Source organism: Polyodon spathula, chromosome 8 (assembly GCF_017654505.1).
Source record: "Polyodon spathula isolate WHYD16114869_AA chromosome 8, ASM1765450v1, whole genome shotgun sequence".
NCBI classification, from domain to species: domain Eukaryota; kingdom Metazoa; phylum Chordata; class Actinopteri; order Acipenseriformes; family Polyodontidae; genus Polyodon; species Polyodon spathula.
The window spans coordinates 20,214,395-20,230,483 of NC_054541.1; the positions used below are offsets into that span (position 1 = coordinate 20,214,395).

Here is a 16,089-nt window from a genome sequence, read left to right on the forward strand (position 1 = left end):
CATAGGGCACTCAAGCACAGACAAAGTGTGGGGCCAACACAGCAACCCCTCACTAGTGCACACTTGGGGACAGGTCTGGTCTGTTGAAGGTAAGGATGTTGAAGGCGCTGGGTGCTAGTATATCCACATCCATTGTCAAGGGGCAATTACTGTATAGGGTAAATCTCGCCACAGGCACAGGACAGCCTGTAACACAATTATTAGTTCCCCTGTCTTGTCTGCCTATGGTTATGAGGCTGGCGCATGATATCCCTTTTGCGGGGCACCTCAGAGCTGACAAAACAAGGGAATGAATATTGGCTGGATTTTATTGAGTAGGCCTTCATAATGATGTGTCGAAATATGTAGCCACATGCCCAGACTGCCACCGAGTAGCGCCGGGTTGAGTGCGCCCCAACCCTTTGATCCCATTGCTGATTACTTCCACCCCCTTTGAATGCATTGCAATGGACATAGTCGAGCCCTTTGCTATCTTCTGAGTCTGGGTATATGCATATATTAGTGGTGGTAGATTACGCAACATGATACCTGGAAGCAGTTCCATTGAGGTCCAATAGTGCCGCTGCGATAGCCAAATATTGCAGATTATAAAGGAAATCCTGACGGATCATGGAACTAGCTTTCTGTCTAACACGTTACAGCAAGTTTATAAAATACAAAAAATATGTCCTATCAGGACATCTGTTTATCATCCACAGACGGATAGTTTGGTGGAACGTTTCAATCAGACCCTGAAGCAGATGCTGAGACGATTTGTAACTCAAAAGCAAAAAACACTGGGCATGTCTTCTTTCCCACCTCCTTTTTGCAGTGAGAGGTGCCTCAGAGTTCGACAGGGTTCTCCCCCTTCAAGCTCTTGTACAGCTGACAGCCTCGCGGCATCCTCGATCTGTTGAGAGAGGGGTAGGAGGAGCACAAGGGCTTGTCCAAAAATGAGGTGAAGCATGTGCTCCTACTAAGAGATTGCCTAGATTTGGTCGGTCGTTTGGTCCAGGACAACCTCAATGCATGCTTGCACTGCAAATGTGCATTATAAATACCATATGGGAGATACTGAAATTGAAGAAGGAATCTATGAAAAAGACCAGGAGTTTTTGACTCAGAAATGTCTTCATCTGGACAATGTGGGGAAGCTACAAAAAAGGCCAACAAAATGCTCAGATATATAGTGAAAAGTGTTGAATTTAAATCAAGGGAAGTAATGTTAAAACTTTACAATGCAACAGTAAGACCTCAACTAGAATACTGTGTTCAGTTCTGGTCACCTCGATAAAAAAGGATATTGCTGCTCTAGAAAGAGTGCAAAGAAGAGCAATCAGAATTATCCCAGGTTTAAAAGGCATGTCATATGCAGACAGGCTAAAATAATAGAATAGTCTTGAACAAGGATGACTACTCTCTGATTCAAGCATTCAAGATTTTAAGAGGTATTGACAATGTTGGCCCAAGCGATTTTTTGGACCTGAAAAAAGAAACAAGGATCAGGGGTCACAAGTTGAGATTAGGTAAAGGGGCAGTCAGAACAGAAAATAGGAGGCACTTTTTTACACAGAGAATCATGGGAAACCTCCCCAGTAATGTTGTTGAAGGTGACACCCTGGGATCCTTCAAGAAACTGCTTTGATGAGATTCTGGAATCAATAAGCTACTAACAACCAAATGAGCAAGGTGGGCCAAATGGCCTCCTCTCATTTGTAAACTTTCTTATGTTCTTATGTGTAAGCATGGAAAGGTACAGCTATTTCAGTGGTGTTGATAACTGTCTTGCTTATGTTGCAAAACACAGACTTTCCCTACAAAATATAAAATCAAGAAATATCTGTCAAGATGGAAACTCTTCAACACATTTTTAGCATCCCTGGTGTGAAGTAAGGGGACAAAACCCCCCCTCTCCCCCAGCGCCTTTGAATAAAAAAAGTGAAGCCCCCTGCGCTCCGTAATTCGAGCACTGCTTTTAAGATGGTTTAAAGGCACCTAATACGTTTTAATGGCATGGTGTGGACAGGGCCATAGGGCGTATAACAACCTGATCAATTGGTGGTGTCATGCTGAAATTTGCACCTTGTTGAATTTGGTATTATGTTGAGATATGCATATGTGTCAGCGTTTCATTGAATTTTATCTTTGTGATTAAGCTTTTCAAATATTTCAAGACCAATGGACATAAAAATATTTTGTAATTAAGAAGAAGGGCAAACCTCTCTGTATTCTGTGCAAACAGTCCATTAGAGTCATGAAAGACTGTAATGTTAAACAGCACTATGAAACAAAACATGCAGCATGTGAGCAGAGGAAAAGGTGGGGAGTTTTTGCAAGGAATTAACAATGCAGCAATCATTTTTTTTCAAAAATAATTACATAATTTACCCTGCTTTAAAGTTTAAGATACAATCGATTACTGTTGAGGAGGTAGATATAGCATTGTTTATTTTAACTCAACCCTAGCCAGAGAAACATACTTGAATGGAAAAGTAGACTACCCATGGCCTCAATAGTAATCGATTCTAGATCCACCCCACATACAGTGCGGCGCAGATGATAATGAGATTCTTCAGAATTTATTGAATAGATAGTTATAACATGAATAAATGCTAATGATTCAATTGTTACTGTCATTGGCGTTGCCAAGAATTATTATTATTATTTTTTTAATGTACCAGCATAGTGTTATTTTCAGGTACGTGGGTAAAAAGCGGTATGCAGTGCACTGCCCTTGCTCGTGCATGCCTAAGAAACTTCTGAACAACTTTCGCTTATAAAGCACCAAAGTCCCCATTTAAATCTGGTAAATTATGCTGATTTCTGTCTTTTTCCTATTTTTTTGCTGAAAGTATCATATTCTTTCACTAATGAGAAAAAAAGTATGCAAATATTTATCATATGCAACACACTGGGTCTTGTACATTTTATTACTGCAACTGTGGACTTATCGTTGTGAATAGGTTTTTTTTTTTCTTTTTACTGAAATTTAAGTTTGCAAAAAAAGTATAATTAAGAACCATAATCGATATATTATATATATTATAATATATTATATATTAGATATATATATATATCTATTATATATATGTTTACATGGAGCGTTTGACAATAGGAAGACACATCACATCGCAACTGACTGCACATGTACCAGAATCTCACTGCATACCACATAAAACCATTCTACATACACGGGTCACGTTTTGGTACGCCTAGCACATTGTTACGACATACCACTTTATAACACTATACCGGTATAAAATTTACTTATCAACAAAAATAATATTGTACATTATTTAATAGTTTTCATTTATTTAATTGAATTGTCAATGGCAACAGTAATAAATAATAATGCCTTGGGTTAATGTTTTTACAGACAGAGGAAGTAAATACTAAATGTATTAAATTTGTAATGTACTAATCTGAAAAATTTGAATTGCTACAGCAACACAAATAAACGCACCTGAAAATGTGCAATTTATCCAGTTTGATCACATTGCGACCACGGTCCCTGACTAACCTTGCTATGCGGCCCTCTGCTCTGTAAACTGTAAATAAATACATTAATACCAGTGTAAACGGACAAAACACAATGAAAAACTGACGCATGTGCATATCTCAGAATAATGCAAAATTCAGCAGGGTGCACAATTCAATGTTCGTTAATCCCCTCTTCCTTTCTTCCGTCCCGTGTAGATTCGGTATGTGCCTCGGTCCTTTCCGTCACTGAACGACTTTCTCCGGAATCTCCGCCCCGCTAGGTTCCCTGCGTTGTTAGGGGACTGTAGGAAGATGGCGGCGGCCCCGCTGTACTGTGTCTGCCGGCAGCCCTACGATGTAAGCCGGTTTATGATCGAATGTGATATTTGTAAGGATTGGTTCCACGGCAGGTAAGAACACAACATTCTTCTTCACCACATTTCTGAAAACGGTTGAAAACGATCAAGAAATTTCGTACTAAATACTCTTAGAAAACAGGGTGGTTAATTTGGTGTCAATCCCAATGTTTGCTGTAGGGGGGTCTTCGTGTGTTTTATTGTTGTTATTTACACTTAAATAGATTTCTTTTTTTTAATTGTTGTATTTCAAAGTATTCCTACAAATATTATGCAGTTCTTATTCTCGTTTCTAAAATTAATTGGTATATTTTTTTTTGGGGGGGGGGGGTTTAAATGATTTTGCCAGCTTGGAAAAACAGTGCTGTATATTAAGCAGACAGACAGAAAGAAAGAAGTGTGTGTTACCAGAGGAAGAAACGTTGTTTTGATACTTTGTTTCCGTTGTTTGAAGCAATACGTGAGATACTGTAGTAGGCTTGTCTCCGGTCACAGCGTTTATATATAAAAAATCAGTCATACAACACGTGTGTGTGTGTGTGTGTGTAGATATGTATATATATATTATATATATATATATACATATATATATATATATATATATATATGTATGTATATGCGTATATAATGGTTATATACCTAACCATAGATATAATATAGATATATATATAATGTATACATATATATATATATATATATATATATATATATATATATATATATATAATATATATATGCATGTTGTGTGACTGCATTTTTGTGAACTTGTTTGTGTGGTTTCTGTCGACGAAGTTGAAAATCAAGACAAATTAGTAAAATAAGTAAAATAGACCATATTAAAAAGTAGAAACGTGCTACGTTTAAAATGTAAGACATACAATATTACATATGTAATTCCGTCCTTGTTTATGTTGGACGTAAGCAAACGTCAGAATAATACGAAAAGTACATACAGTGGTTAAACGGACCAGGTTGATTTTTTGTCAGTAACATCCGTTTCCGTGATTATTCTGCTGTGTAACAACGTGTTTGGCATTGTTTTTTGACGTTTTAAAATGTCTTTATCCAAGGATTACATATACATTGAAGTGTTGGATTTTATTATTACAGCGGTTTGTAACAACGTGCTGCGCTGTTTTGTGTTACAGTAAACTTTCCAAATATCCGTTCTCTAATAATCTAAAGCCCGCAAGAAACATCCATTATGGCTGCATACAACTTTCAAAAAAGACACTGCGTATCTTTGTGTAAGGATTAGTGTCATAAAACAAAGACTGACATTTATTGCAAACAAGTTGGCATGAACACCATTTTGTGGCACGTTCAGGTAGTATGTCGATGTTTTTATTTTTTTGTGTAGGTTTGTTGAATTATAAAAAGAAAAGGAAAAAAAAAAAAGCCTTGTTGTGATTTTTGGGCTTTGATTGACAGTAGTGGTTGGACATTTAAATACCCCCTTTAACAAAAAATACACATAAGCAGACAGGCAGGCAGGCTCCCTCTAGTGGATTCAAGAGGAATGCGAATTGTGTTTAAAAAGACGCACCATTTTCTTTAACCAGGTCTGGCAAAATAGCAGGTTTGTTACAACTGAAAACTGAGTACCAGTAGTTCCTTGTTAGCATAGTGTCCATCATTCTGAACGTGTCTGTAGGTTGATTGGAAGAAAGCCTGTGTTCATTAATTATGTTAGAAGCATTGCAGACAGGTCATACCAGTTCATTATGAAAAACTACATATAAGGCCAGTATAATCAGTTTGCCACCTACTTAATCAGCCTTCATAAGATTAATTCGTAATCGAATAATGCGTCACTTAAATTTATCTCGCAACATTCTTTACCAACAGTGAAAATTGTGTTCAGTGATTTGATTTTCATTTAGAAGTCGTCTGTAAACCTACATAGAACTGGGACAGAGCTTGTCAGCGGGCAGGAATCGCACAGTGCAAGAGAGATACCATGGCCAGCCATTTAAAAAAAAAAAAAAAAAAAAAAACCTAAAGTTTTAATAACGGAACAAAAAAGAGATGAGGACATTATTAGATGTTCATTTAAATACAAAAGGTTAGTTAACACTGTTACTAGTTACTGAATAAGATACTATTATACAATTGAGTACCTGAGGTTCTAATTGTGCAGGACCTTTGGTTTTGTACAGAGCACATAAGTGGCTTTTTATTTCCAACATTCAAATTCAATATAAAAGAAAATAACAAATGTAGGAATTCCAGAATATTTGTTTTAGACACTATACTTAGTTTGAAATCCAAATCTATCAAACTTGAATTTTAACAGTGATGTCATTATCCAATACAGAGAAGACAAGAGTGCCTGCAGGCATAGTTTTGTTTGATATTAATTATAAAATCACATTAAGCAATGAATGAGTTTAAACAGGTTGACAAGACAGAGAGAGTTTAGCTGCGTGAGTTGTCAGCACATCATAACCAATGTGGAGTTCAGAGGGTTGCAGCTCAAGCTTTTTGGCTGACCCATCAATTCGATAGGCGGTTCAGCTGTGTTCTGACTTATACTTGTGAATATGCATTTGACTCCTGCGAGGCGTCTTGCAAACCACAGCCTTATGAACTTGACACAACCCTCAACTCAACTACCAGTGCCAATCACAAACTGTCTAAAATAAACCTTGAATTATCCCACTTACTTCAAATGCTTCTAAATCACCAGAACAGATATTTGCTGTAGGGTTTCTGATTTTCAGGTGCTATTTCTGAGTGCTCTGCCTGCTTTTAATGTTGTAATTAGTGCCATTAAACCATCTCAGTTTCTTAATTTAATCGTGGAAAGATGATAATGACCAAATAAGATCAACTTTTTCTGCCTATACATTCCTAAAACCACAGTGATGATTGCTTTACCTTCACTGCTTGGAGGTTGTAGCTACAACAGTAATTGTTTCATGAAACAAAGACTTCACCCTTTCTAAACTTGTCAAATAAAATTAGTAATTGCGTGGGGGCGATGTTTAATTTTTCACTATCGATATATCATTCTCCAAAAAAGCTGATTCAGCGATACATCAACGTTGTGAAAGGGTAAAAGAACCCCCAAAAACGCAGGAATACATGTGGAGCTGTGGATTACTGTGCAACAAGTAACACTTTAAAAACTGTTATGCATATTAAATTGATTACATCAGTTTATGCATGCAGTAGTAATTGTGTGTGTTGTCGTGCATATTTACGTGGTATATCTAGGATTTATGTTACAACTGTGTCCTCGCCAATAACCATCAAAGAAAATACTCATTATAGCTCATAATGTAATTAACCATAATAAACACAATACCTCAGTAAGAACTAGCGATTTTGGCTTAATTATCCCAAGATTCATGATAAAAAGATTAACAGTTTATATTGTGTATGTTTTAAATATTCAAATCAATCGTAAATGTGTATTTGTTAAGACAAAAAGAAACCTAACAATCCAAATTATTATTACATTGATTCATATTCTCAAAGGAAGAATAAAGGTTAGGCTTCATAGTTAAAAACATACATATAAAGAAACAAAATAAAACATTCAAGGAAAATGTTTCCCAAATCCTTCATGTGCTCTCTGGTCATAGAGTTCTGCAATAGTGAAGTCTTTTTAATAGTTCATCATTGTTTGGTTCAGTCACGGGTTACACATACATGCGCTAGCTTCCAAATGGTTAAGTACGCATGTACAATGTTCAGCATCTAGTTGAATAGACGCACATTACGTATTGTGACAATTTCAGTAGCATGGCTTCAGTTCAGTTATCTGTAAAGCACAATATAAGTTTAATATTCTGGGCACGCTTCAAAGAGTTAACACAGTTTGTGGCCTGTGCCTTGGTTTAATCAACAAGCTTTGAAGTAGATCTGGTTAAGAATGTTCTGGAATCGGTGTTAACAATCCAGTCACCACAGCATGTCACACAAAGGGTCTGAATTAAATATCTGAGAAATGTTTACATTAAAATGAATTTAACCATGAAATTCCATGACTCTGTGTGTGTATGTATGTATGTATGTTTGTGTATATATATATATGTGTGTGTATTTATTCTTACATGATGTAATGGTGTTCTATATGTGACATCACTTTTACTTATATCTTTAAATCTATATTAATTCTAACTAACATTAGTTTATATAAACTTATATTTATATTGTCATGCAGTGCTGGCTCTGAGGATCAGCCTTGATATGGTCTTCCCCAGCGCATCAGCATGCACAACTTTTGAGTTAATTTTGTTTATTTAATTATTTTTAACTTGTATATATTTATTGGAATTAATTAGTTCATTCTTTTCTGTTGAGTCCCGCTGGCATAATTGTGTTCAGTCTATTTATCCATTTACTTTCTTTTATTCTTCTATATGTCGCATTATCTAATTTTAGCTGTTCAATACTACAAACTTTACATCATTTATGTCATGTCCTTGACTGGTGAGGTGCTGTACTATTGGTTCATTATTTTTTTTTATTTCTAATTAAATCCATAACCAGTCAGAGTAACAATTAATCAAGAGAAAAACTATGCAGGACATTTTAATAAAACACAAACAATAACAGCAGTGTGTTTCTAAAACGCAGATGTAAAACACCACGTTTCACCTTTTCATCCGTAGCCAATAATTTCATTTATATTATAAAATAGTTCTATGCAATGAAACATGCAAAAATGGTTCCACTGCTCCCTGCATCCTCTTTTTAAAATAATAATAAAAAAAAATTAAAAAAACCTGAGGAGGTCTCAGTATCCCATGTAGCACTGCGCACGTCCTGGTAGTGACTCGCTAATCTGTATCGGAGAATCTTACCTGTTGACTTTCGACCAAGAATTTAGATAAGACACATGGCACATGGTAACACATGCTAAAAAATCATGGTTTTAATACCATGTTTGAGGCCTGCAGGGTTTTTATTGAGAACTCTTCTGACATCTTTCCTGCTTTCGCAAAACTTGCAGCAATTACAATTATGATACATGTATCTAGTGTACCAACAGAACAGTATCAGAACAGAGGGCAGACCAGCAAACACTCTTGTTTACATGAGGATCATCTAAAACATTACAATTTCAATGGAAGCTCCTGAGAATTATTAAGACTTTGGTTTGGAAAAAGCACAAGTCATGTTTTGACTGGGTGCTGAAAGGAACAATTAAAGAACTTTTAAACAACAAAACTGTAAATAGTTATGATGTTGACAGCTACCCGCAGAGACACTATTACATGTTCTACAACACTTACGTTGTGAATGTGGGATTTTCAAAAGAAAACATTTAACGGTAAACTTGGCTTTATGTCTGTTTCTTTTACCATTATTTATACTGTGAACTGTTTTGCATGTTAACTTCAAAATAGTTAATAAAATCTGAAATAGTTATACTGGAAAATAATATAACTATTTTGGTGCAATACGTGAAAACTCAGATGTTATGGTTGAAAATGCAGATTTTGAGATATGTTTATAAAAATGCACATTTGTAAAGGCTAGTGTAATCTCTGCATCTCATTAAATGGTCACACAGATTAGTTGAGTTACTGGAGTATTGTATTTCTTTACTTTTCTTTCTTGCTGTCTGTCTTTAGAAAACAATTGCCAAACATTAGTAGGCATTGTAGCTCGGTCAGTAAAGTATTTGTAATTCTAGCACAATGCTCTTAACTTGCTCTGTTTCTTTGAGACATATCCAATCCCATCAGTAAACACTCGCAGGGGGTGGGGTAGGGGGGAGAAGGTGAGCTCAATCACATGCAGATTCAGTGAGTCAGACCGGAGGGGAGCAGAGAAGCTCTGCGCTTGATGCAGTTGCAGAATCCAAATTTAATAAAAAATAAGATTTCCTTTGTTTAAACCCTTTACACAAAAAAGATGCACAATAATGTGATCCAAGTCATTATTTTATTACTATAACATCTCCAAAAAGCTCTGCAAATGTCTGTGATATTCTTTGAATGCTAGAGCCGTTATCTCCTTTATGTCTGTGTTATCTCCGTAGTGGATGGGGCTATGAGATATGGCTTTTTTTTTTTTTTTTTTTGGGGGGGGGGGGGGGGGGGGGATTCGGTTTCATTCGGCCATTGAAAGGTTTTCTCAGCTTTTTCCGGAGAAAAAACAGCTAGAGACCTGTGCTTCACGTCTTTTTGATGATGTTGTCCAACATAGGACTGGAAAGGGTTAAATAGTCTCACAAAGCATGAAATGCGGGAGTGCAGAAAGAAAGGAGATATATTCCATTATACCTAAAAGCCCAGGGAGCAGTCACATTGACTGCCACAGAGAAAGCAATTGCATTTTGATTATACAGAACAGTATTCTACTTTTATAATTTTTATTTACCAGTCTGCAGTGCGTTTAGCTGTAATTAGTCTCTACTCTCTGCATGAGTGAATGACTATTGTTTTTCAAACAGCCTTTTGAAAGGCTGGTGCCTGCTTGCCAACTGCATTGCTTTGGTCAGTAAATTAGCATCGGGACTAGTGAAAATAAATAGGAAAGACCGTGGAGTTTTACAACGCAACAAAATATGGAGTTGATGTTTTGGATCAGATGGCATGGAAGTATTCTATGAAAGCTGGATCCTGATGGTGGCCTGTTCAGGTGTTTTACAATGTGTTTGACCTAGCAGCCATCAACTCCTGGGTACTTCACAATAAATGTATGGAGAAGAATTTACCAAGGAGAGAATGTATTTTACAGTTAGCACAGGAACTTTGCAAGAAGCATTTGGAACAGAGAGAGACTGCCAAGCGTGTACCCACAGCTGAAGCTGGCAACCCCGTTGAGAGCAGCAAGAGATTCCAATGCCAGGTTGGCAAGTGCAGTAAAAATACAATTTCGGACAGCTGTGCCCTTTGCATAAAGGCGGCGTGGAGAAGAACATTATCTGTTGATTGTGAGCAGCCTTAGACTCAAGGTAAAGGAATACCCTTTTGTCAAAAAAATAAATTGGATTTTTTTATAACTTCTTGTGCTGTGCTCTTCTGTAAAATGTTTTCTTTTAAGTTTATTTATCTACGTTGTTCAGTTGCTTTTGCTCATCTGATAATAAACCGATTGCTGTTAAAGTAAATTTATTGCTATTGTTTCAGGTTTATTAATTTGTATGTTGTAAACCAATGTCTGTTATGTTTATTTATTTGCATTTTCTTGTTTTGATTTGTAAAATAAATGTTTGTGTGTGTGTGGGGGTATGTCTATATCTTTTAAGTATTGAAGGAGTGTGCAATTGGCCTGGTGACTGCAGGAATGTCCACCAGAGCTGTTGCCACAGAATTGAATGTTCATTTCTCTACCATAAGCTGCTTCCAACGTAGTTTTAAAGAATTTGGCAATACGTCCAACCGGCCTCACAACCGCAGACCACGTGTAACCACGCCAGCCCAGGACCTCCACATCCGGCTTCTTCATCTGCGGGATCGTCTGAGACTAGCCACTTGAACAGCTGATGAAACGGTTTCCACAACCGAAGAATTTCTGCACAAACTATCAGAAACCGTCTCAGGGAAGCTCATCTGCGTGCTCGTCGTCCTCACCAGGGTCTTGACCTGACTGCAGTTCGGTGTCGTAACCGACCTCGGTGGGCAAATGCTCACCTTCAATGGCCACTGGCACGCTGGAGAAGTGTGCTTTTCACGGATGATTCCCAGTTTCAACCGTACCGGGCAGGTGGCAGACAGCATGTATGGCGTCGTGTGGGCGAGCGGTTTGGTGGTGTCAACGTTGTGAACAGAGTGCCCCATGTTGGTGGTGGGGTTGTGGTATGGGCAGGCATAAGCTACGGACAATGAATACAGTTGCATTTTATCGATGGCAATTTGAATGAACAGAGATACCGTGATGAGATCCTGAGGCCAATTGTCGTGCCATTCATCCGCTGCCATCACCTCATGTTTCAGCATGATAATGCACGGCCCCATGTCGCAAGGATCTGCACACACACAATTCCTGGAAGCTGAAAATGTCCCAGTTCTTCCATGGCCTGTATACTCACCCGATATGTCACCCATTGAGCATGTTTGGGATGCTCTGGATCGACGTATACGACAGCGTGTTCCAGTTCCTGTCTATATCCAGCAACTTCGCACAGCCATTGAAGAGGAGTGGGACAGCATTCCACAGGCCACAATCAACAGCCTGATCAACTCTATGCGAAGGAGATGTGTTGCGCTGCATGAGGCAAATGGTGGTCACACCAGATACTGACTGGTTTTCTGATCCAATCCCTTACCTTTTTTTTTTTTTTTTTTTTTTTTAAAGTTATCTGTGACCAGCAGATGTATATCTGTATTCCCAGTCATGTGAAATCCTGATTTCCTTATATGAACTGTAACTCAGTAAAATCTTTGAAATTGTTGCATGTTACGTTTGTATTTTTGTTCAGTGTATATATATACATATGCATACATGCGTCGGTTGTTCAGATGTTTGTGACGTACTCAATAAAAAAATTTTAAAAAACGAATTACATCTGACTGTTTCTCCTTTTGTTGTACTATTTACAGTGTTTTGAATACAGCAGACAGAAAGACTGCTGCGGGGCTTCTAGGAACATTATAATACCAAAATAGTTGAATGCTTTATAAAAAGTATTTAGAAGTCAGTCACCAGACATAAAAGAGCAGGGAGAGAGAAATGAGAGATTTGAGACATGGGCTTAAAAAACTTTGGCTACTTTGGCTACAAGATATCGAATTATATTTATGTGGCTAATACATTTTAAGAGGTAGTACTACATTCAGTCAGTTAGGGTCTACTGAATGTATGAGCCTTAGATAACATGTGCTCGTTTAACCCCGAAATAAGATAAAGAAAATGACCCGTATGTATGGTGCGCTCGTTTAACCCCAGTGTAAACAAAACAGTTCTCCCAGTCAAAGTAATCCAGCAGAAAAGTGAAAAAAAAAGAAAAAAAAGTGAGATCTCACTCAGCGTCCTGGACCTGTTTCCAGTACCCCTTGCAAGTCCTGATAATGTATTGAGAATTATGGAAGTATACATGTAACTCAGTTAAATAGAACAAAATAATAATGCAATGGCAAAGCACTTTCTGTTTAACACAGAGAATGTCTTCTTTCACTGAGTTTTATTCCACACGATAGCTCAGAAGGTTGCTTCCTCCTAACAAACCTGACCCCTTAAGTGCAGAACAAACACAACAATTTAAACACACCTAACCTTTTTTTTTCCTCAATTCAGGGAACTGTTTGAGTGTTAATGCATCGATTGGAGCTCAAATTGATTTTAATAGTCTCTTTTATAGAACCCAGACAATAGCAAACTAGTACAGAGATTGAGTAACTTTAGAACGTGAGGGCGGCATGACTGTGAGGCTTTATTTTTAGCTTTTTTACCAACAAACCCTGTTAAGTTAATTTATCTTAAATTATTAACTGAATATGAAATTAGTCTTATCCATACAGAACATGATCACCTGGCCAGGTTTCTGCCACACAAGCAATGCTGTGATGTAGTCAGTGCTACAGTGTAGGGACCACATCCTTTACACAGTAAAGAATTCCCATTTCTTGTAAGGAATTTATAGCTAAAAAACATAGCTTTGAGCTTGTTTCTTCAGCATGAGATATTGTCATTTAATTAAGAAACTGTCATGGTTTAACATTGCTAATTATAGATTTATTAAACAGGGATATAGTTGAAAGAAATAAAGTAAACAATAAGCAGTGCATTTAAGTTGCTTACTTTGGGAAAGCCTTGCCTGAAGTGCAGTTAAATGCAGAACTTTGGTTTGAAGTTTGGAAGAATGCAGTGCTTTGCCGTTTTTTGTTGCCGTCTTTTTTTATTTCTTGTTCTATGTGTTTTTGACTGGCAATGTGATCTTTTAATGGTACTGACTCATACATTATCAATCAAAAGGCAGCAAAATTAGCAGAATAGTATCCCACCATCCTCATATAGAAATGTTTTAACTGTCTCTTTCTGAATTTTTTTTTTTTTCTTCGTTGGTGCATGTTGAGTTTCAGCAGCAACACGTGAGCGGATTGGAACGTTGAACACCTTACCTAATTTGCGTAATTTACTCTAGTTTTACATTGGGAGTAGTAACTCATATGCAAGTACTCTCTTGTACAACCCAGTTTTACTCATGGAATAACTACTTCTGGAGTAGCATTACTCCTGAAGTAACTAATGTAATTTTATGCAAGCTGTCCTATGGGTTTCTAGCATATTATTTTGATTACTCTGTGGCACAGTATGGGATAGAAAGGTATGTGCTGTGGGAATAGTTATTTTATTATTTTCCTGTTGGTGGTAGGGTATTATTTAACCCGGAGAACAACTGGCACTAAGTGAAGCAAGAAATAAATGGAAACCTGTTAAGAGTGTAATCTTTGTATTTCTTGGCAGGATGATGCTCCAGAATGACCTCATTGTGTTCATGACGATCGTCCTCTGATCTTTCTGCAGAAGTCCTTAAGACAAACTGATATCTTAATTTTAATGTTTTGTTTTTGCCACCAGCTGTGTGCAAGTAGAAGAGCATCATGCTGTTGACATTGACCAGTATCACTGTCCCAACTGTGATATTTTACACGGACCTTCCCTGAGTAAGTCTCTTATCTTTTTTTTTTTATTGTGTACATTCTTTTATTTTATTATGTACTAAACAAGTTGCTTGTTGTCTACATGTCTGCATCAGCAAGCAAAATGTATAATAGAGATTGTTAATAATGCATTTATTCAGGGGTGGGATAAAAACCTTTTAAGTCTAATACAACTCCACAGAATTAGTTTATCCTTTAGGTCCTAGAACATCACTATTCTTCCTGGAATGGTCGCTGATGGCCAGGCCTGTTGTCCGAGTAGAAATATTACAGTGCAGCTGTAGCATGACATATATGAACACATAAAGACGATTTCCACGTATTGTATGTGTTAGTAACTGTGGCATGCCACAAAAGAAAAACAAATATGATTCAAGAGATCATCTTTTGGAAGGTGATGATAACAATATTGATTATTTAAAAAGGAGAAATATGAAAATATGCTATAAAAATATTTTTCTTAATCCAGTGAAGAAACGGAATAACTGGCATCGACATGACTATACTGAGGCTGAGGACGGCAGCAAACCAGTACAAGCTGGGACTTCTGTGTTTGTGCGGGAACTCCAGGCTCGATCCTTTCCTAGGTATGGATTAAAATGTACTTCAGATTTAGCAAGAGGTTGTGCAGTAGCATTGATATCTTTTTTTGAACTAATAGTAAGATTAGTTTAAGAATGATTACAATCTAATCTTAAATAATGTGCATAGGCATATATGAAATTTCCACTCTTCTTTTTGTATTGGTGTAGTCTTGATAACTTGCTAACTGAAGCAGATTGGAATAAAATACAGAAAACCCACAGAGAAAGGATGGCTTTTTTTTTTTAAATGTATTACTAGAGGCACAAAACAAATACATCCCAAAAGTAGACAAATCAAAACCTAAAATAAAATGGCCAAAATAGTTTTTAGATCAATTAAAAAAAAAAAAAAAAAAATATATATATATATATATATATATATTATATATATATATATATATATATATATATATATATATATATGTGTGTGTGTGTGTGTATATAAATAAATATAATTTCAGAGAAAAAAATGCACTTTACAGAGCGTTTTAAGAGACCAGCAACAAAGTACATAGAAAGAGTACTTGAAACTGCAAACACAAGTCAAAAAGGAAGTTAGAAAGGCCAAGAGAGAGATAGAAATGAACATTGCCAAGGAGGCTAAAACCAGTTCCAAAAAGTTGTACCAATATTATAACAACTAAAAAAACATTCAAGGAGGAAGTAAAATGTCTAAGATACAAATAGCAACATCATAGATGAAGAACAAATATAGTAAATGATTACTTTTCACAAGTTTTTACAAAGGAGGATATGGTCAACATGCCCCACATGTCAACCTGTTCCTATCCAGTTTTAAATAACTTTAGCATAACAGAGGCAGAAGTGTTAAAGGGACTAGGAGCTCATGAAGAAAACAGATCCCCTTGGCCGGATGAGATCCTCCCAGTAGAACTCAAAGAAATGAAAGAAGTTATTTACAAACTGTTAACCAAGATCATGCAACAGTCTCAACACAGGAGTTGTACCAACAGACTGGAGAAATGCAAACATAATACCGATCCATAAAGGGAAACAAAACCGATCCATGTATTTACAGACCAATAAGCCTGACTTCTATTAAATTTAAATGTATGGAAACTATAAGATCCAAGATTACTTTTAAGTATAAGGTACTGCACACAG

At 36.7% G+C, this 16,089-nt stretch overlaps 1 protein-coding gene across 2 annotated transcripts in view; it reads left to right on the top strand.

The window, feature by feature from the left end:
• The first annotated feature begins 3,742 nt into the window (after positions 1–3,742).
• The window catches only part of kdm7ab (lysine (K)-specific demethylase 7Ab), a 62,958-nt gene continuing 50,611 nt past the window's right edge, over positions 3,743–16,089 (top strand). The window contains exons 1-3 of one of the 2 annotated variants that reach the window (XM_041257143.1): positions 3,743–3,869; positions 14,298–14,383; positions 14,850–14,967. In XM_041257143.1, coding sequence (XP_041113077.1) covers positions 3,772–3,869; positions 14,298–14,383; positions 14,850–14,967 — 302 coding nt within the window. In that variant the 5' untranslated portion in view covers positions 3,743–3,771. The remainder of the gene's footprint in view (positions 3,870–14,297; positions 14,384–14,849; positions 14,968–16,089) is intronic. The other variant, XM_041257141.1, reaches the window with a different exon arrangement.